Below are 13,708 nucleotides of genomic sequence, written 5' to 3'. Positions count from 1 at the left end.
TAGGCTCGCAAGCCAGTCGACCATGACGCGATAATCGGCTCCCCGAACGAGTAGACTGATATCAGGATGCGTCAGATCTCATTAAGAAGCTTGCAGAGTGGGCTTTAGCTCTTAGCTCGACCCTAAACACCTAACAAAGGACGTTACGTTATCCCGGAAGCATCTGGTGTAGTACTCACAGCTATTACACGCCGCCATAAATTCTTTCCTTACTATTTCAGCCAAGTTCTCGTGAACTGTGCAACCTGCATTAGCATTCCAGAGCTCTTAAAGAACACTTATTGTTTCACTACATTCAGCAGCTCTCGGCGAAAGATTCGCGGCAAAACCTAGATGAGCCAAAGTAGTGCCAAAAGGAGACACCGGCTATGTCCGGAGATAGTATCCTGTGAACAAGGTTCCCCGCTGATATACATGGCCCACTCCAGGGACTTCCCATCTACACATCATCCACGGCATCACCCTCCACTATTGAGCAATGATCTTATTTGCAAATAAACGTTACAGTTGAGATTGTACTGAAATAGCGACAACCTGCGGGCCTTTAGGCTTTCAGTGCAGAGGAAATGTATCGCTCTCTGGGGCAACTTTGTATAGTGCCGAGGGTCTAGAACCAGCCAGCCGCGGAATGCAGCCCTGCTATTGACAGCGAATGCCATTGTAGTATCTTCTGGCGCACTTGCTTTTCGTGATAGGCTAATCGCCGTTTGTGGCTTTTGTCACCCTTGCTTGCACTTCTGAGCTCAAGGAAGCCTCTGTATGGGCAGTGACTGGGTGCTGGCGGAGATTTTCCACGAGGAACGCGTTGGTATCGTCTACTCGCTTGGATTTCTCGTTCTGGTTCATCGACGGAGAGGTCGCCGTTGTAGATCGAGACTGGGACGTGTGCGGACGGGGTGAGGGCGGACAGCGCTTGTCTGATATCGGAGAGGAGGCAGCCCATGACGATTTCGGCGAGGTCGACGACCTGAGATCTCTTAGTGTTAGAGAAGAACACCGATCGTTGGGACACGGGCAGTTTCCTCAAGAAATTCGACATCCAGTCGCTGCAGGTTTCGTTGGGTAGCATCTGTCCCACTCGCTTCGGCGTGGCCATGCAAGACCAGGTTTGCAGTCAAGATTCCTACACCATCATCCTCTCTTTCCTGCTAGAAATTTCATCTCCACTTTGTCAGTTTCCACTCGAGGGTTTCTCGCCACCCGCTTTTCCCTTTCCTTCATCAAAGATGAAACCACCACGCCTGCAACGCAGGAAACTCCTGCCCGTCACGGAGTTCGTGCCACAAAAGACTGATGAGAACGTTACGGTGCGCGTAGCTGAACAGCGGTTCGAGCGGCACCAGGTAGACGCCGAGCGCTTTTCCAGGAATGTCTTTGCTTAGTGACCCTCGACTTAACGAAGGCAATATCCATCGACTCCACAGTGCTTCGTGCATATCCGCATAGAGAAAGGGGTTCTGGTAAAGTCGAGCAGCTTTGTTGTTCACATCGACATTGGACTGACCAACGGACCGAGTGATAGTGGAACTTGAGAGGCGGCTTATTTTGAATACAGTATTGTTCATGCGCTGGAGGAACATGCATAGGTTAGTGTTCTGACGCGTCGGAGGCCACCCCCGCCGGGCCGCATCGCCGAAACGAAAGCCCGAATAACGATCGCTCGCTCGCGGCGTTGTGGGTTGTACTTTACGCCGGTTGCTCGCTGCTATCCGCTCTCTGATCATCGTCCACACGTGGGTAAGAACACTTGACTGTGCGCTTATGGTACGATATTCGTGCCCGCCATGAACACGCTGCCCAATTTTCGCGAAGACACGCAGCTCACTGCCCCTCACCATCGTGTTCGCCATTTGCCTACGACAAACGAGACCCCCAGGAGGTCATTCTATTCATCTCCCCCACTGGATCTCGTGTGGACGTCTTAGATGTCTTGAGGAACTCAAGCACTACGATGGGGTGCAGCCGCCGACAGACCGCGCCATTCCGGCACCTGCGCACTGCATGTGCTCATACGGTTACTACCGTCAGGAACATGTGCCTGACACGCCCTAGCCGCCACGGTTTCCACCAGGCAGCTTGTAAGGCGAAGTGCGAGCCAGCTTGGAGACACGCACTGTCTACATCGTGGACTGGGCCAGCATCGGAAGGTACCGCACTGTCTGCGCGGCTTGAATACCCATTCTGACTGAACCTTTTGTGGATGCGCACCCAATTTCGCGCCCTCGCTCCTATTACTGGAGCACAGAAGCAGCACCTTCGAAATTTGCACGGTGCCTGAAGTAAAGACCTAGCTGGCTGCTGTCGAAGCAATAGTTCTCCAAGAACCCCTGTCTGACTCGCCAACAACTACACGCTAGACGAGAGGTATCGACACCACCGACGTGAGAGGGCAGCCAGGCCCAGCCAGTCCAACTTGGAGGTAGACGCCCTCTTCGACACCTCCTCTGCCGCCAAAAGAAGATAGCCGCCCGCGCAAAGCCACGCCGATTAGGGCGCTGCACAGCGCTTGCAACGAGAGATAATACGGCTGGTGAGACCTGGTTACGGTTGCGTTACGGTTGCTAGTGATTACCGTACGTACGTTACGGCAGCGAGACCTCTACGGTACCGTGAGTGAGCCGTAATAAGCAATTTGAGCCTTGTACGCCGAAAATACGGTCGAAAATATATAGATTTCCTAATTAGGAAGGTGGCGTGGGTTGAGCGTCCAGGTCGTCGTCGTCCGGAGCTTCGTCGACTGCCAAAAACGAGAGATCTCGTCCATCTATATACTCCGTGAGGTCCTTGAAGTAACTCAGGACGGTGTTTCTCCTCAGCCAGTTCTTTTGTCGCTGGCAAGCTTCTATTACCGCTGGCGATAGTGAGTTTACGATCACACGTGACTGTACGTTTGGCGGACGAGAAACACCTCTCGCAATCACACGACGTCGCTGGCACTGTAAGGTAATCCATCGCCATCTTGTACAGTATAGGATACTTTGTTTAGCCGATTTCTACCCACCAACGGTGTGGGTCGTCGAGGAGCTTTGACATGCGTTCGTCAGCGAGTTGCAGATCCTCAAGTAGGCTGTCAAAGTAATCCTCCATCTGGGAGCTCTGTTTCTGGCGCTTGTGCGATTTCGTGTTGGTGAGGAGCATGGGATCCACCCACATTGTACGTTGTCGACGAGCGCTCGATTTGTACGCACCTGGGATCTTACGCATGGGGTCAACGTCGTCCAGGACGTCGTCCGGTGATTGTTCTGCGGCCAAGTAAGTGGCAAAGACGATGTCGAGCGACTTTCTAGCCTTCCGAATCCACTGTGGGGAACGAGACCAGTGTGTTTGAAACCAGCGGAGACGCAGGCGTGGGTGGAGCGCTGTTGCCACATAGTAGATTGATGGATCGGGATCCGTCACGAGGCGTATAAACTATGAGACGAGCTTCTCCGTAGCAAAGGCGACGCCGGTTTGTAGGTATTGTGATTGCCCATAGTGCTCGTACAGAGGCACGAAACCTCGTCCCAGTCGTCGTCCGACAGTCCATCAAGACGTGGATCGTAGTTGCCGTTGTCTGGAGCGTCGTCGTCGCGTAGGTGTTTTGTATAGAGACGAATCGTCTGCCGGAGCTCCAGGCAACGCAGCAAGATGGCGTACGTGCTGTGCCACCGGATCCCTCCGTCCTGTATCAAATTGAGTGTAGAGAAATTGTACAGGTCACTATCATTGAAAGCTTACAGTTGCAAGCCTTCAAAAGGGCTTTGACGTTTGTGGGATACGCAGATGGAGGTTGACAAAGTTATGCAGCTTGCCGATGACACCTTTCTCGCGGATGTTCTATAGGCGACGCGCGGGATAATTTGACTTCGAACTTGCTCATGCCTTTGCCGTATATAAGAGCCTTTGTAAGAGCCTTTGTAGTAAGGTTTATTATATGGCCAGTGCACCGAATTCGGTGTTGTGGCCCAACGGAGATCTCTCCATTAGCGAGGTCGTTGATGCCGGCAAGAAATGTTGCATCATTGTTCATGGCATTGTCGGCGACGAAACAGTGGATATTTCGAGCAAAGCTGTACTCCTGAGCAACCTGACAGAAAATAGACGCTTGCGCAGCGCCTGTATGGTCACAGAAAAGAGGGTGAAAAGCGATAAGTACGTCGCGTTGTTGGTGGAGAGAATCTATATAGGTGCACGTCAGCGATGCGGGAACTTTGGTGATTTCCCAAAAATACGCTAAAACGCTCAACTTAACTCCGGCCGGGCCGGCTATTACCGTATTCCAGCAGAAACACCGACTTACCGACGAAGTGAGCGACAACTCCAAGAAAGTCTGTATTGTTTGACCACGCCCATATGTCGAAACTTATTCTACTCCGCGCCGTACGTAGTAGTGACCTAATAACCTCCTTCCTCTCCTCTAGCGCTTTTTTTACGTATAAAGAAAGTGTGTTGCCGCTGTTTGGCAGGCCCCGCAGCAGGTCGATTCGGTTCCACGTCAACAAGCCTCTGCTGGCCGACGAAGTCGCCATCACGAAGCTCAAATCATGACGTATCACCCAGTCGATGTACGACTTCAGAAGCTCTACTTCTTGCCATGGCGAATGGGAAACAGTCGTACGAGTGCCCGCAGCTTTCTTGAACGAATTTGATAATATAACAGCTGGCCGCGGCATGAGACCTCTGTCGGGGTCTATAATGTGCACCTTCTGGAGATGCCCCGCAATATGAGCTGTGCCAGATCTGACGTCGAACAGGCATGAAGCTGCCTTGTTTATATGGCACCTCTCACATAAAAAGAACACCTTATTGCTGACGCCGTCGTCTACCAGGTAAACAAGCTCTGCGCCGTATCTCCATATAGATGCCGATTTTCTGCCACCCCTTGACTTGGACTTATACTATACACGATATCCAAGCCGCGCACTCACGACCTTTGTCCGGCCATGCCACAAGTTATTCCAATCAATATCAAACTCCTTGTCAGAGTTGCGGGCCGTCGGATAGTCATGGAAAAGTTGTATGGCTGGCGACGACGAGCGCGAGGAGCTGGCCGATGACAGAGCGCTGCGAGCGGCAGAGGCATGATGGGGCGTCGGCGTCGACGGCTGAGAGGTATCCTGCGTCAACTGAGACGCGCGCGTATTTTGTGAATTAACCCACGAGGTGATCACAATGGCGATGGCGACGAAGGTAAATAAACTGATTTCTGTGTAGGAAACAAGGCGGACGAAAAGTCAGGAGGTGAGGATCTACATTCGCCCGATGTGGGTACATCTTACGCCCAAAACAGTCCGGATCGGCCACATCCGACGCTCAAAACTCCGCTCACGCCTCCTTCCTAATTGGGACAATAACAACCGTATTACGGTGTCAAAGTTACTACGGTACGGTTGCTTTTACGGCGAGCAACCCATTACGGTACTGATTGCCAAAATCCGCCTCTGAGCAATACCGTACTCACCATACTACGGCTCGTTGCAAGCGCTGGCGCTGCACGTAAGCGGTCGAATTTGTACAAGAAGAACGGAGATGTAGACGCGTTTCAGAATGATTGATAGAGATGCAGTAATGTCGCTCTTATATCCAGTGTTACACGGTTCGTAACCATACACGAAACAACTTGAGAGCGAGGGAACGGCTCCAGCAGGAGACCTCATAACTGGTCCACTGAAGCAGCCGCCGTGTACACCCTTCATAGCGTGATTGGTAGTGCCGATTTAGGTGTAGGATTGCTCTATCCGCTTACGTTCGCAGAAGAAGTCGAAAAGAGTGCGGGAATTGAGAAGAGGGTTGAAAGATTCCTGCAAGGAGGAGTATGTTCTATACCGATTTTTTGCTGTCTTTCAGTGTCTGTGCCGTTCAATTCCAACGTCTAGATACCTAGGGCGCATCGAGCTAGAATTCCACTATCGACGAATTCGCGCGAGCGGAAAGGCGGCTTGGTGCTAATGCTACCTTCCTCGGGTGCGTACTACCAGTTCCGGGGGTCGCATAGACAGGGCCAGCGCGCAGAACAACATATATGCACCGAGGGCTCCTGCCCTCGCCCCCTATCTCTGCTCGACAACATATTTTACCACATCGAACACGATGACTCCACTTCAATAAACAAGACGACCTCGAAAAAATCTAAAACGGCGTCATACAAGCTCTCTGCGGGCATCTAAACGAGACAAAGTGGTATTGTACGTGTGCTTCCATGGCCTCCTTCTATTTATGGTCACCTACATCTTTGTCCGCTAAGCTTGTGGATTCGAACAAGGTTTCCTATCACATACTTTCTCTCTGATCGTGCGCCCATCGCAGATAGTCCACGACGGACGGAACGGCATCCGACGGTCCCTCCGAGACCCACAGCGTGGCTCAAGTTCACCTGCAGCATCCGGAGATCCCCTGGACGTCACTGGAACAACATTCTCCCAGATTGCCGGCCTCGTCCTGGGCTGGGTTGGGAACCATGACCGACGGAGCTCTTACGAAACAACGATCTTCATCCCCAAGAAGAACTGCAGTCCGATCATAATTGACGGATCGCGCGCGAACACGATACCCAAATCGCCCACGCTGCCGCCGTTGCCGAGCATGCACGGTGTCGATGTACCCATTTATGAAAAGGCCGAGTACACGATTGCAATCTGCTCTATTCAGACGTTTGGTGACACCCGCCCGCATGGTTCCGTCTGCGACAAGACGCAATCGATAGTCCGCCCACCGTCCATGTCACTCGAAGTCTTCCTCTAATCAACCAGAGAGCAGGCAATCATCGCGAGCGGGGCGTACGGCAACCTTACCACCACGTCGTCTCTTGTCGCATCCGATGGATCAGAAGTGCACATGTCCAACTTCGATGAAACTTGGGTCCAGTTGCACCCAGCGGTTGGGCTAAGTCTTCCTCAACTCCATGTAGGGTTGCAAGCAGTCTACATTTGCATAAAATCAGTTCTACGATGTCGGCGCGTAGGAAAGATCAAAAAGGAAATCATGGCCAACTGACATATGAGACAAGGGGCCACTAGTCTCTGAGGACCCTGCTCGTAATGCAAATTACTTTGGTTTCTTGCGGATCATCACGATTGCTCTCTCTCTTCAATTAGCGGGCTGCGAGCGGATGGGGCGTGTTCGACTTGCCACCTCGACTGCAGAAGCCGGCCGTTTGGCGAGAAGTCATCGCATTGCACTTCGGTACTCGAAGCACTCGTCCAAATGAGTCTCTAGACCATCGGCGGCTTTGTGACGCTTCCTTTCGAAGTGCTTGCCAGCGTAAGGGTTGACGCGCTCGGGCAGTCCCGCGCAGGAAAACCTTCCCCGCGGTCCGACAACGGGCAGCTGCACACAGCATAGAGTTTTGAATCCGCGCTACCCTGCTACCTTTTCGCCGAGATTGTGTTGGTCCATGGGAACCAGCAAGCATTCGGACAGATAGCCAATCACCCCAGGCTCCCACCCCAGCAGGTTCGTGAGAGATACTTCGTTGTCGATTCTTCCAATACTCCGGTACGCATTGTTGCTTCGCTAGACGGTGCGTCTAACTAGCGATCTCACATCAACTTCGCATAAAGCGACGTGAGATTACAGGTACCGAGTCGCTCTGTAGAAAGCGTTCGGTAGAGGTAATCCCGAAGGCCGTGGCGGAAAATTCGGGTTGTACAAGCTGAATAGCAGCGGCCCACCTCCTCAGACACCAGTTCCTCGGCAGCTAAAGGGTCTTCGAGGGTCCTGTTGAGGCATATGGTCAGGATTCAAGGATGAGAAGGAATTGTAGTTTGAATACGCGCTCTAACCGTCCCTTTTCGTACGCTGGCACCCTACGCTCTCCGGAAGGCCTGCAGGATGTAGGAAACCCACTATTTAAAAAGAAAGGCTTCGCTATATGCTTTCGAAAGTTCGTCAGTCTCGAGAATCTTGGCAAGACTTCTGTTGGCTTGAAGATTGTAAAGCCAAAGACAACGAAGTCTAGGGCTACGTACCATAGACCGGTTTATCAAACTGCCAGGAACCCAGGATGAGAAGAACCTGGAGTGGATTTTGGCGCTAGAAGCAGGCAAACCGAGATGAGTGCATATGCAGTGAGCGCAATGGTGCTACCCTTGACAATATATTTGAATGTTCATCAGGCACCAATACGCAGGTCCTTTCTCCTCGCCTTATTTGCACGAAGATGAAACGCAAATCCGCGTTTCGTTTGTCCAGGAGGGGACGGAGAATGAAGCTCGCAAAGACCTGCCGCGTCTGGTGCACGCCTCGCTTCGCCCTTCCTCCACAACCCTGGACGCCGCTGACGTGCCATTGCATGAGCATTTTGAACGTGCTGTACCAAGTGCGCGGAACTAAGGTGGTTCAACTTGAGGTGTAAGAAGGCGTGCATTGGTTGCCTAAATATGCTTCACTCGTTCCCACGCCCAGGAACGAAACCGAATACAGCTTCGGGAGAGCTGGAAGCGCTCCCAAAAGACAACCGAACGGCTAGATGAGCAGTCTGGATCTACAGGGCGCACCCGAAACGCCTTCTGAGCTCACATGTGATCTGGGTCTCACCGATCTTGTCGACGAAAAGCGCCATGTTCCCTCACCCAGCGGCTCGCGGCCGGACTTCTCCCTAGCTACGTCGAGCTTCCCGTCGCCTCCGGAGCCGCACCACCTGAACCCTGTCGACCGCCACCGCCGCCCTGTGTTCCCGAGGTGCCTGGAGCGGGCGGGTCTTCGTTCCTGGTCAACGTCAGACAAGACCTCGATGGGATAGCATGTCGCTGTGGGATGACTTACTTGGTGACCTTGATGGTGACCACAATCGGATCAGCGTGATCGGCGAACACCACTTGCATAGTGCTTCCGACTATCGTCCACATGCAGGTCCTGCCCTTGGTAGGAGTCTCGCTGAGTGTGACCTCGATGCAGTGTGTGTCTGTCTGGATTTTCGTTCTTGGCGGGTCGCTTCCACGCTCCTGCGCATTGCTTGTAAATTACTGAACCTGTTTTGAGAAAGGAACGCGCGCCTACTCACCATACCTGGGGTGCCGGGAGTTGCCATGACGCAATTCGGTTCGCGTGACGAGGTGTGGACCAAGAGCAAAGGACGTTAGATTTGTAGCGTCTGACGATGTTTGGAGCGAGCGTTGGAAAGTGTGTGTGCCTATCTGTGGCGATCGAAAGGCGCTCACGTCTTGCTTCGGGTGAGAGTGACTTGACGGAGAGCGACGTGGGTGAGAGATGGACTCGCTAGCAGCCGGCTGCACCTGCTCCTGCGGCCAAGACGCGCTCTCACCACGTGGTCACAAGGTGAGAGATGGTCGTTCGGCGACGCAGTGGCGCGTACGAAGAAGAGTGCAGTAGCTGATCCACGAAGGTGTACCTGGAGACGCTGTCATGGCTTGCGTACGGTTCAGGGCGGGAAGTACACACCAACATGTCCCACGTGACGGTCGTACCTCTACGAATCCGGTTCCTTTCCCCGACCACCACCATTCGGACCCCCCCTCTTGCCAAGCGTCCACGCGATTCGCGTCACCTACTGTCCGTGAATGTCAAACAGCGAACGCTACTCCGCCTCCGGAGGTGAGTCCTGCAGACACGCTTCATCAAGCTGACGCAGCAGCGACTCGTCCTCGACCCTCGTATCCTTTTTTGAACTCGTCCACGGCTCGTGATACCGAGGCCTTCCACGAATCACCATCTTCTTTTTCGTTCACAAGCATATCTAGATCCTTCGAGAGTGGCCTAGAGTCTGCTTATGTACCGCACACTGCACCTCAGTACCTGCATGGCCGTCATCCTCGAAGCGGACCCGCTTCCCAGACCATGGCACAAGGCCGTGGTAACAGTCGGTCGTCTTTAGCACTGAGAGCTGAGCGCAGCGGTAGGCTCTTAGCATGCGCAACGGCTGCCCGTGGGTCGCCGGCCACGCTGCATCGCTGTGTCCTACGTCAGCCAAATCGGTTGGATCGGCGTGTAGCCCTAGGGTGCCGTAGCTGAGATGCTCTTACACAAGGACGCACCCGTTGCCACATTCAAGCCATGGATCACAACGGGCTGACGCGCTACTTGGAATGCGTGTTCGCAATCGGCTTTCCTGGTCGCCTCGCGCTACAGCTAGAGCGCCGCCTCTGGCCCGACGACGAAAGCTCGGGGTGGCACTGACCCGCGTACACGAGGCTGCTCACGTTGGACGAGTCATCCAGGCCCGCGTACGTTTCCGTGTTGCGGAACGCGTCGTCGTCCCTCCCAGAGGTCGGGCTCCTGGGCGAGCTCATGCTCAACTCCACATACAGGGGCACGATCTTGGCCTCCAGCCGTCAGCTGTATTTTCTCGTTCATGAGCAGGGACCCCTCTTTTTCAGTGTCGTGCTTATGCACGTCTATTATGTCGTCGATATCCTTATCCACCAGTGAGCCGGTCCCCACGTGATCGGACTTGTACCATAGCACGTCCGTGATATCGCTGAGGTGCTCCGTGTCGTAGTTGCAACCGTCGCAGTCGACTCAGGGGGTGTAGACGACAAAACAACTGTCCTCATTGCTAGCTTGATCGTCAGATACCTCGCCACGCCCTCTGCTCCTAGCGCGGCAGTCGCGTTCAACCCATATTTCATGGCGCCCACATCAATTTGCGCGCTCGTTAGTCCAACCTCACGGGCTGGAGGCACGCGTTGAATGGACCGCACACATGTTCAGTGCGGACGTTGACCGCAATGGGCGATGCTGATTCGATGTTCGCACGCGTCTTAGCCATGCGTACATGGAGACGTAGGAACGCTCGAGTGGCTGGGGAGGGGGGCCTCCCATTGCAAATCGTCCCTGGACTTCTCAATGACGGTCTGTACGAACTATGCTCGGCCCCTTGCTGACATGGTCCTCGGGTGACTGCAGTCGCCACGGCTCAATTTGGCCGTTGATCCCTCCTTTTGCGATGTGCGTGAACACTGGCTTGCTGTATGGTACAACTGCTGTCGAGTCAAGCACGAGAGTTGGCCAAGCAGGCAAGAATAATGGCTGCGGTAACAGGTCGTATCATCCCGCAGCTCGACGCCTGTGCCGTCGCTTTCGGGGGCCTGCTGTACCTAATGCGGTTAGCGCCCATCGGCCACGGCGACCCTCACGTCCTTGAGGAATTTGGCCTCGTCGGCAAACGTCACCAAGGTTTTGCTTGGGTCCGCGCATCTCCCGTGTCACCAGCTCACATAGCAGCAGCGCTGCGGTGGCTATCACCGACATGAAGGCTTGATTTACTCTCGGATGGAATCTTCGTTCGCTCACACGTGCGGAGCAACGCCCACAGAGGGCCGCTATGCGATGCGCCACTTGTGGTGGCCTTGGGGTTGTTTTCACAATACCTTCGTCGCGAAGGCATGGTTGCCGGGAAAGGTTTCAGCGAGTTTGCATGGGACGTGTTTACGCGTAGGACAAAATCCTACCTGCACACCGGCCGAACATAACAAAAACGCTGCACCTACTCCACGGTAGGTTACCTCAACGTCTATTCTGCGCACCGCAGAACACTGCGCAGCTTTCCAGAGCTCCTCCTCGCGAGCTCAACGGCGCACAGATCTAGCATGCACTGCAATTCAGATATTCGCAAGATGCTGGGTGACCGTGTGGATTCGCGGCATCATTCCCCTTCGCCGACAGCTTCATCTGTCACGTGACGCCATCTCCACAGACGAAGTCGGACCTCGCAATCGCGTCTGGTACACTCGGTGGAAGCGCAACCTTGCCACCAAACTCCCTACGACGTCGCGAATCGTCGCGCCGGACCCGTCACCCAGCTCTTCCACACCTCGCGCCACCATTCTGATCGCAACGATGGAAAACTACGGAGACCCAAATTTCGCGCACATCGACACTTTAACAAAGTTGCTCAGAGCGTAATACCCCGACGTCCTCCGCTATTCTAGAAATCTTGCATGTGGTAAGCGCCAAATATAATGCAGCTTCCGCGCTCGATCAGCTTCGCAATGTGAACGCCAAAAAGGTAACATTCTACCGTGCCATCGCGGACAAGGCCTTGTGTGAGTATTCTTCACGCGCAGAATGAGCCACCACTCATATGAACAGTCAAATATGTCAAACTTGTCAAAGGCTCATGTTGGGCACTATTAGCAGATGCCTTAGTGGAGGCATTCGGGTATACAAGCCTAGTAGTAAGTGTTCCCCTCACAATGAATCGGCGAAACTGTTGGGCGTGTTCTGGAGCCCCAATTTCTCCAGAAACTCCCTAGGCTCACACGATAAGGAACGCCCGTCATTGTTGCACATCCTGCCATCATGTCCGCTTGGGACGCTCGATACAAGATGCTAAACACACGTAGCTACCCGGGTGCCGCCCGCTGCAAAACCCAAGACGTCGCTGCGACCTTAGGTACGTTGGGCGTTCCTATCGCGCACAAGCAATACCGCGAAGGCCGAAGTAGGTGTACCACCAGAAAACGCAACAAAATCGAGGTGCTGCACCTGCTAGCTCTCTTGCGTATAAGTTTTGCGTAGGACGCTTTAGTCTTCCCTATCCACTATAACTATGCTAAGACACCTTACGTGCAGCGCTGGTTGATATCTAGGTCCAAGCCTACTGAGCGTCGCGTGGCCCTAGGTCCGCCGATGGCCTTATTATCGCTTCTCACTTTTTTCACGGCTGGAGAACGTCCGCTTAATTGTGGAACAACTGTGAGGCCTAGACAACATGCCTTCTCGTTTTGGCCGTTTGAGTGGGCTCCTGCTTTGGCGAAGCTGATTGCGAGGGTAGAGGAACCAGTGGACCGCAGGACTTTGACATGCCATAGATCTCGCGATGCAGGTTCGGAGCTGACAAGAGGTAATAATTGAAGTACTTAGAAATATTCAAAGCTACACATCATCCCTCTCTCCGTGTCTCGTATTCGCGGTGACAGTAGCATGTACATAACGTGGCTCCTGGTCGGCATCATAGGCTGTTCGGCGAACGCGAACCGGAAATATGAAGACGTGTAAGCTTGGATATGGGGAGCTACGCCTGAAGAGCGCGGTCTCAGACTTGTAGTTTGATTTTTTTAGGTTGGGTGGTCACACATAACTGTTAAATCCAGAAGGGTAGCTAGTCCTAAAGGGTTAGGATTGGTTCTCGGGCAAGACAACTGAGGGAAGGGAAGGGGTTTGTCGAAACGATAGTATTAGAGGAGGATGTAATGAGTCAATAATATAGCCTAAGTGTAATCCAAACGATAGATTGATAAATAGGTTGAACATAAGTATAAGAGTTCACACTTAGGTTCCTATATACTTAGTCCATAGCTGATCTATATAGATCGCTCTACATAGATTAGTCACGTGTGATGTAATTTATTATAGATTAATTACGTGTGATGTAATTTATTATAAATTAGTTATATGACTTGCTTAAGCGCCCTTAACCCATAGTCATTACTAACTAGGGTCCTATTTACGTGTACGCGCCGTGGCTATGTATATAATGTCCCTTTTATCGCTTATTAGGTCTAGATCCTAACATCATCCCCTCCCTTTCTATAATTTATCCTTAAATTACGTGCGGTTCTTATATAAGCTAATTACTTACCCTACTTACTTTATTAGTTAGTATTATGCCCGCCGATTCCACCGTCTGGAAACATCGCCTTTACTAAGAAATTATTAAAGCTAATGTTGTAGTAGAGAATCTTTGCGTTAATTATTCCCTAGAAAATGTTACCTATTTTGTCATGCCTAATTCTAGTCTATAATACGCTAAGTGCGTTCGCCTTAGTTA

At 52.7% G+C, this 13,708-nt stretch overlaps 3 protein-coding genes across 3 annotated transcripts; 1 reads left to right on the top strand and 2 right to left on the bottom strand.

Annotated features, from left to right (window-relative positions):
• Window positions 1-607: 607 nt before the first annotated feature.
• CC84DRAFT_1181269 (uncharacterized protein) lies at window positions 608-1,096 on the bottom strand (the record flags this gene model as incomplete). Its single annotated transcript, XM_018180540.1, has 1 exon — window positions 608-1,096. The coding sequence occupies one exon, from the start codon at window positions 1,094-1,096 to the stop codon at window positions 608-610; it is 489 nt and encodes a 162-aa protein (XP_018030181.1).
• A 1,585-nt stretch (window positions 1,097-2,681) lies between these two features.
• CC84DRAFT_1222823 (uncharacterized protein) lies at window positions 2,682-3,153 on the bottom strand (the record flags this gene model as incomplete). Its single annotated transcript, XM_018183421.1, has 2 exons — window positions 2,682-2,851; window positions 3,006-3,153. The coding sequence occupies 2 exons, from the start codon at window positions 3,151-3,153 to the stop codon at window positions 2,682-2,684; spliced, it is 318 nt and encodes a 105-aa protein (XP_018030180.1).
• Window positions 3,154-5,151: 1,998 nt separating this feature from the next.
• CC84DRAFT_1222822 (uncharacterized protein) lies at window positions 5,152-6,720 on the top strand (the record flags this gene model as incomplete). Its single annotated transcript, XM_018183420.1, has 2 exons — window positions 5,152-5,169; window positions 6,286-6,720. 2 exons carry the CDS (start codon window positions 5,152-5,154, stop codon window positions 6,718-6,720), a joined length of 453 nt encoding a protein of 150 aa, XP_018030179.1.
• Window positions 6,721-13,708: the final 6,988 nt, after the last annotated feature.

This window comes from Paraphaeosphaeria sporulosa (genome assembly GCF_001642045.1).
Source record: "Paraphaeosphaeria sporulosa strain AP3s5-JAC2a unplaced genomic scaffold CC84scaffold_14, whole genome shotgun sequence".
NCBI classification, from domain to species: domain Eukaryota; kingdom Fungi; phylum Ascomycota; class Dothideomycetes; order Pleosporales; family Didymosphaeriaceae; genus Paraphaeosphaeria; species Paraphaeosphaeria sporulosa.
This window is presented reverse-complemented; position numbering and strand designations above follow the sequence as displayed.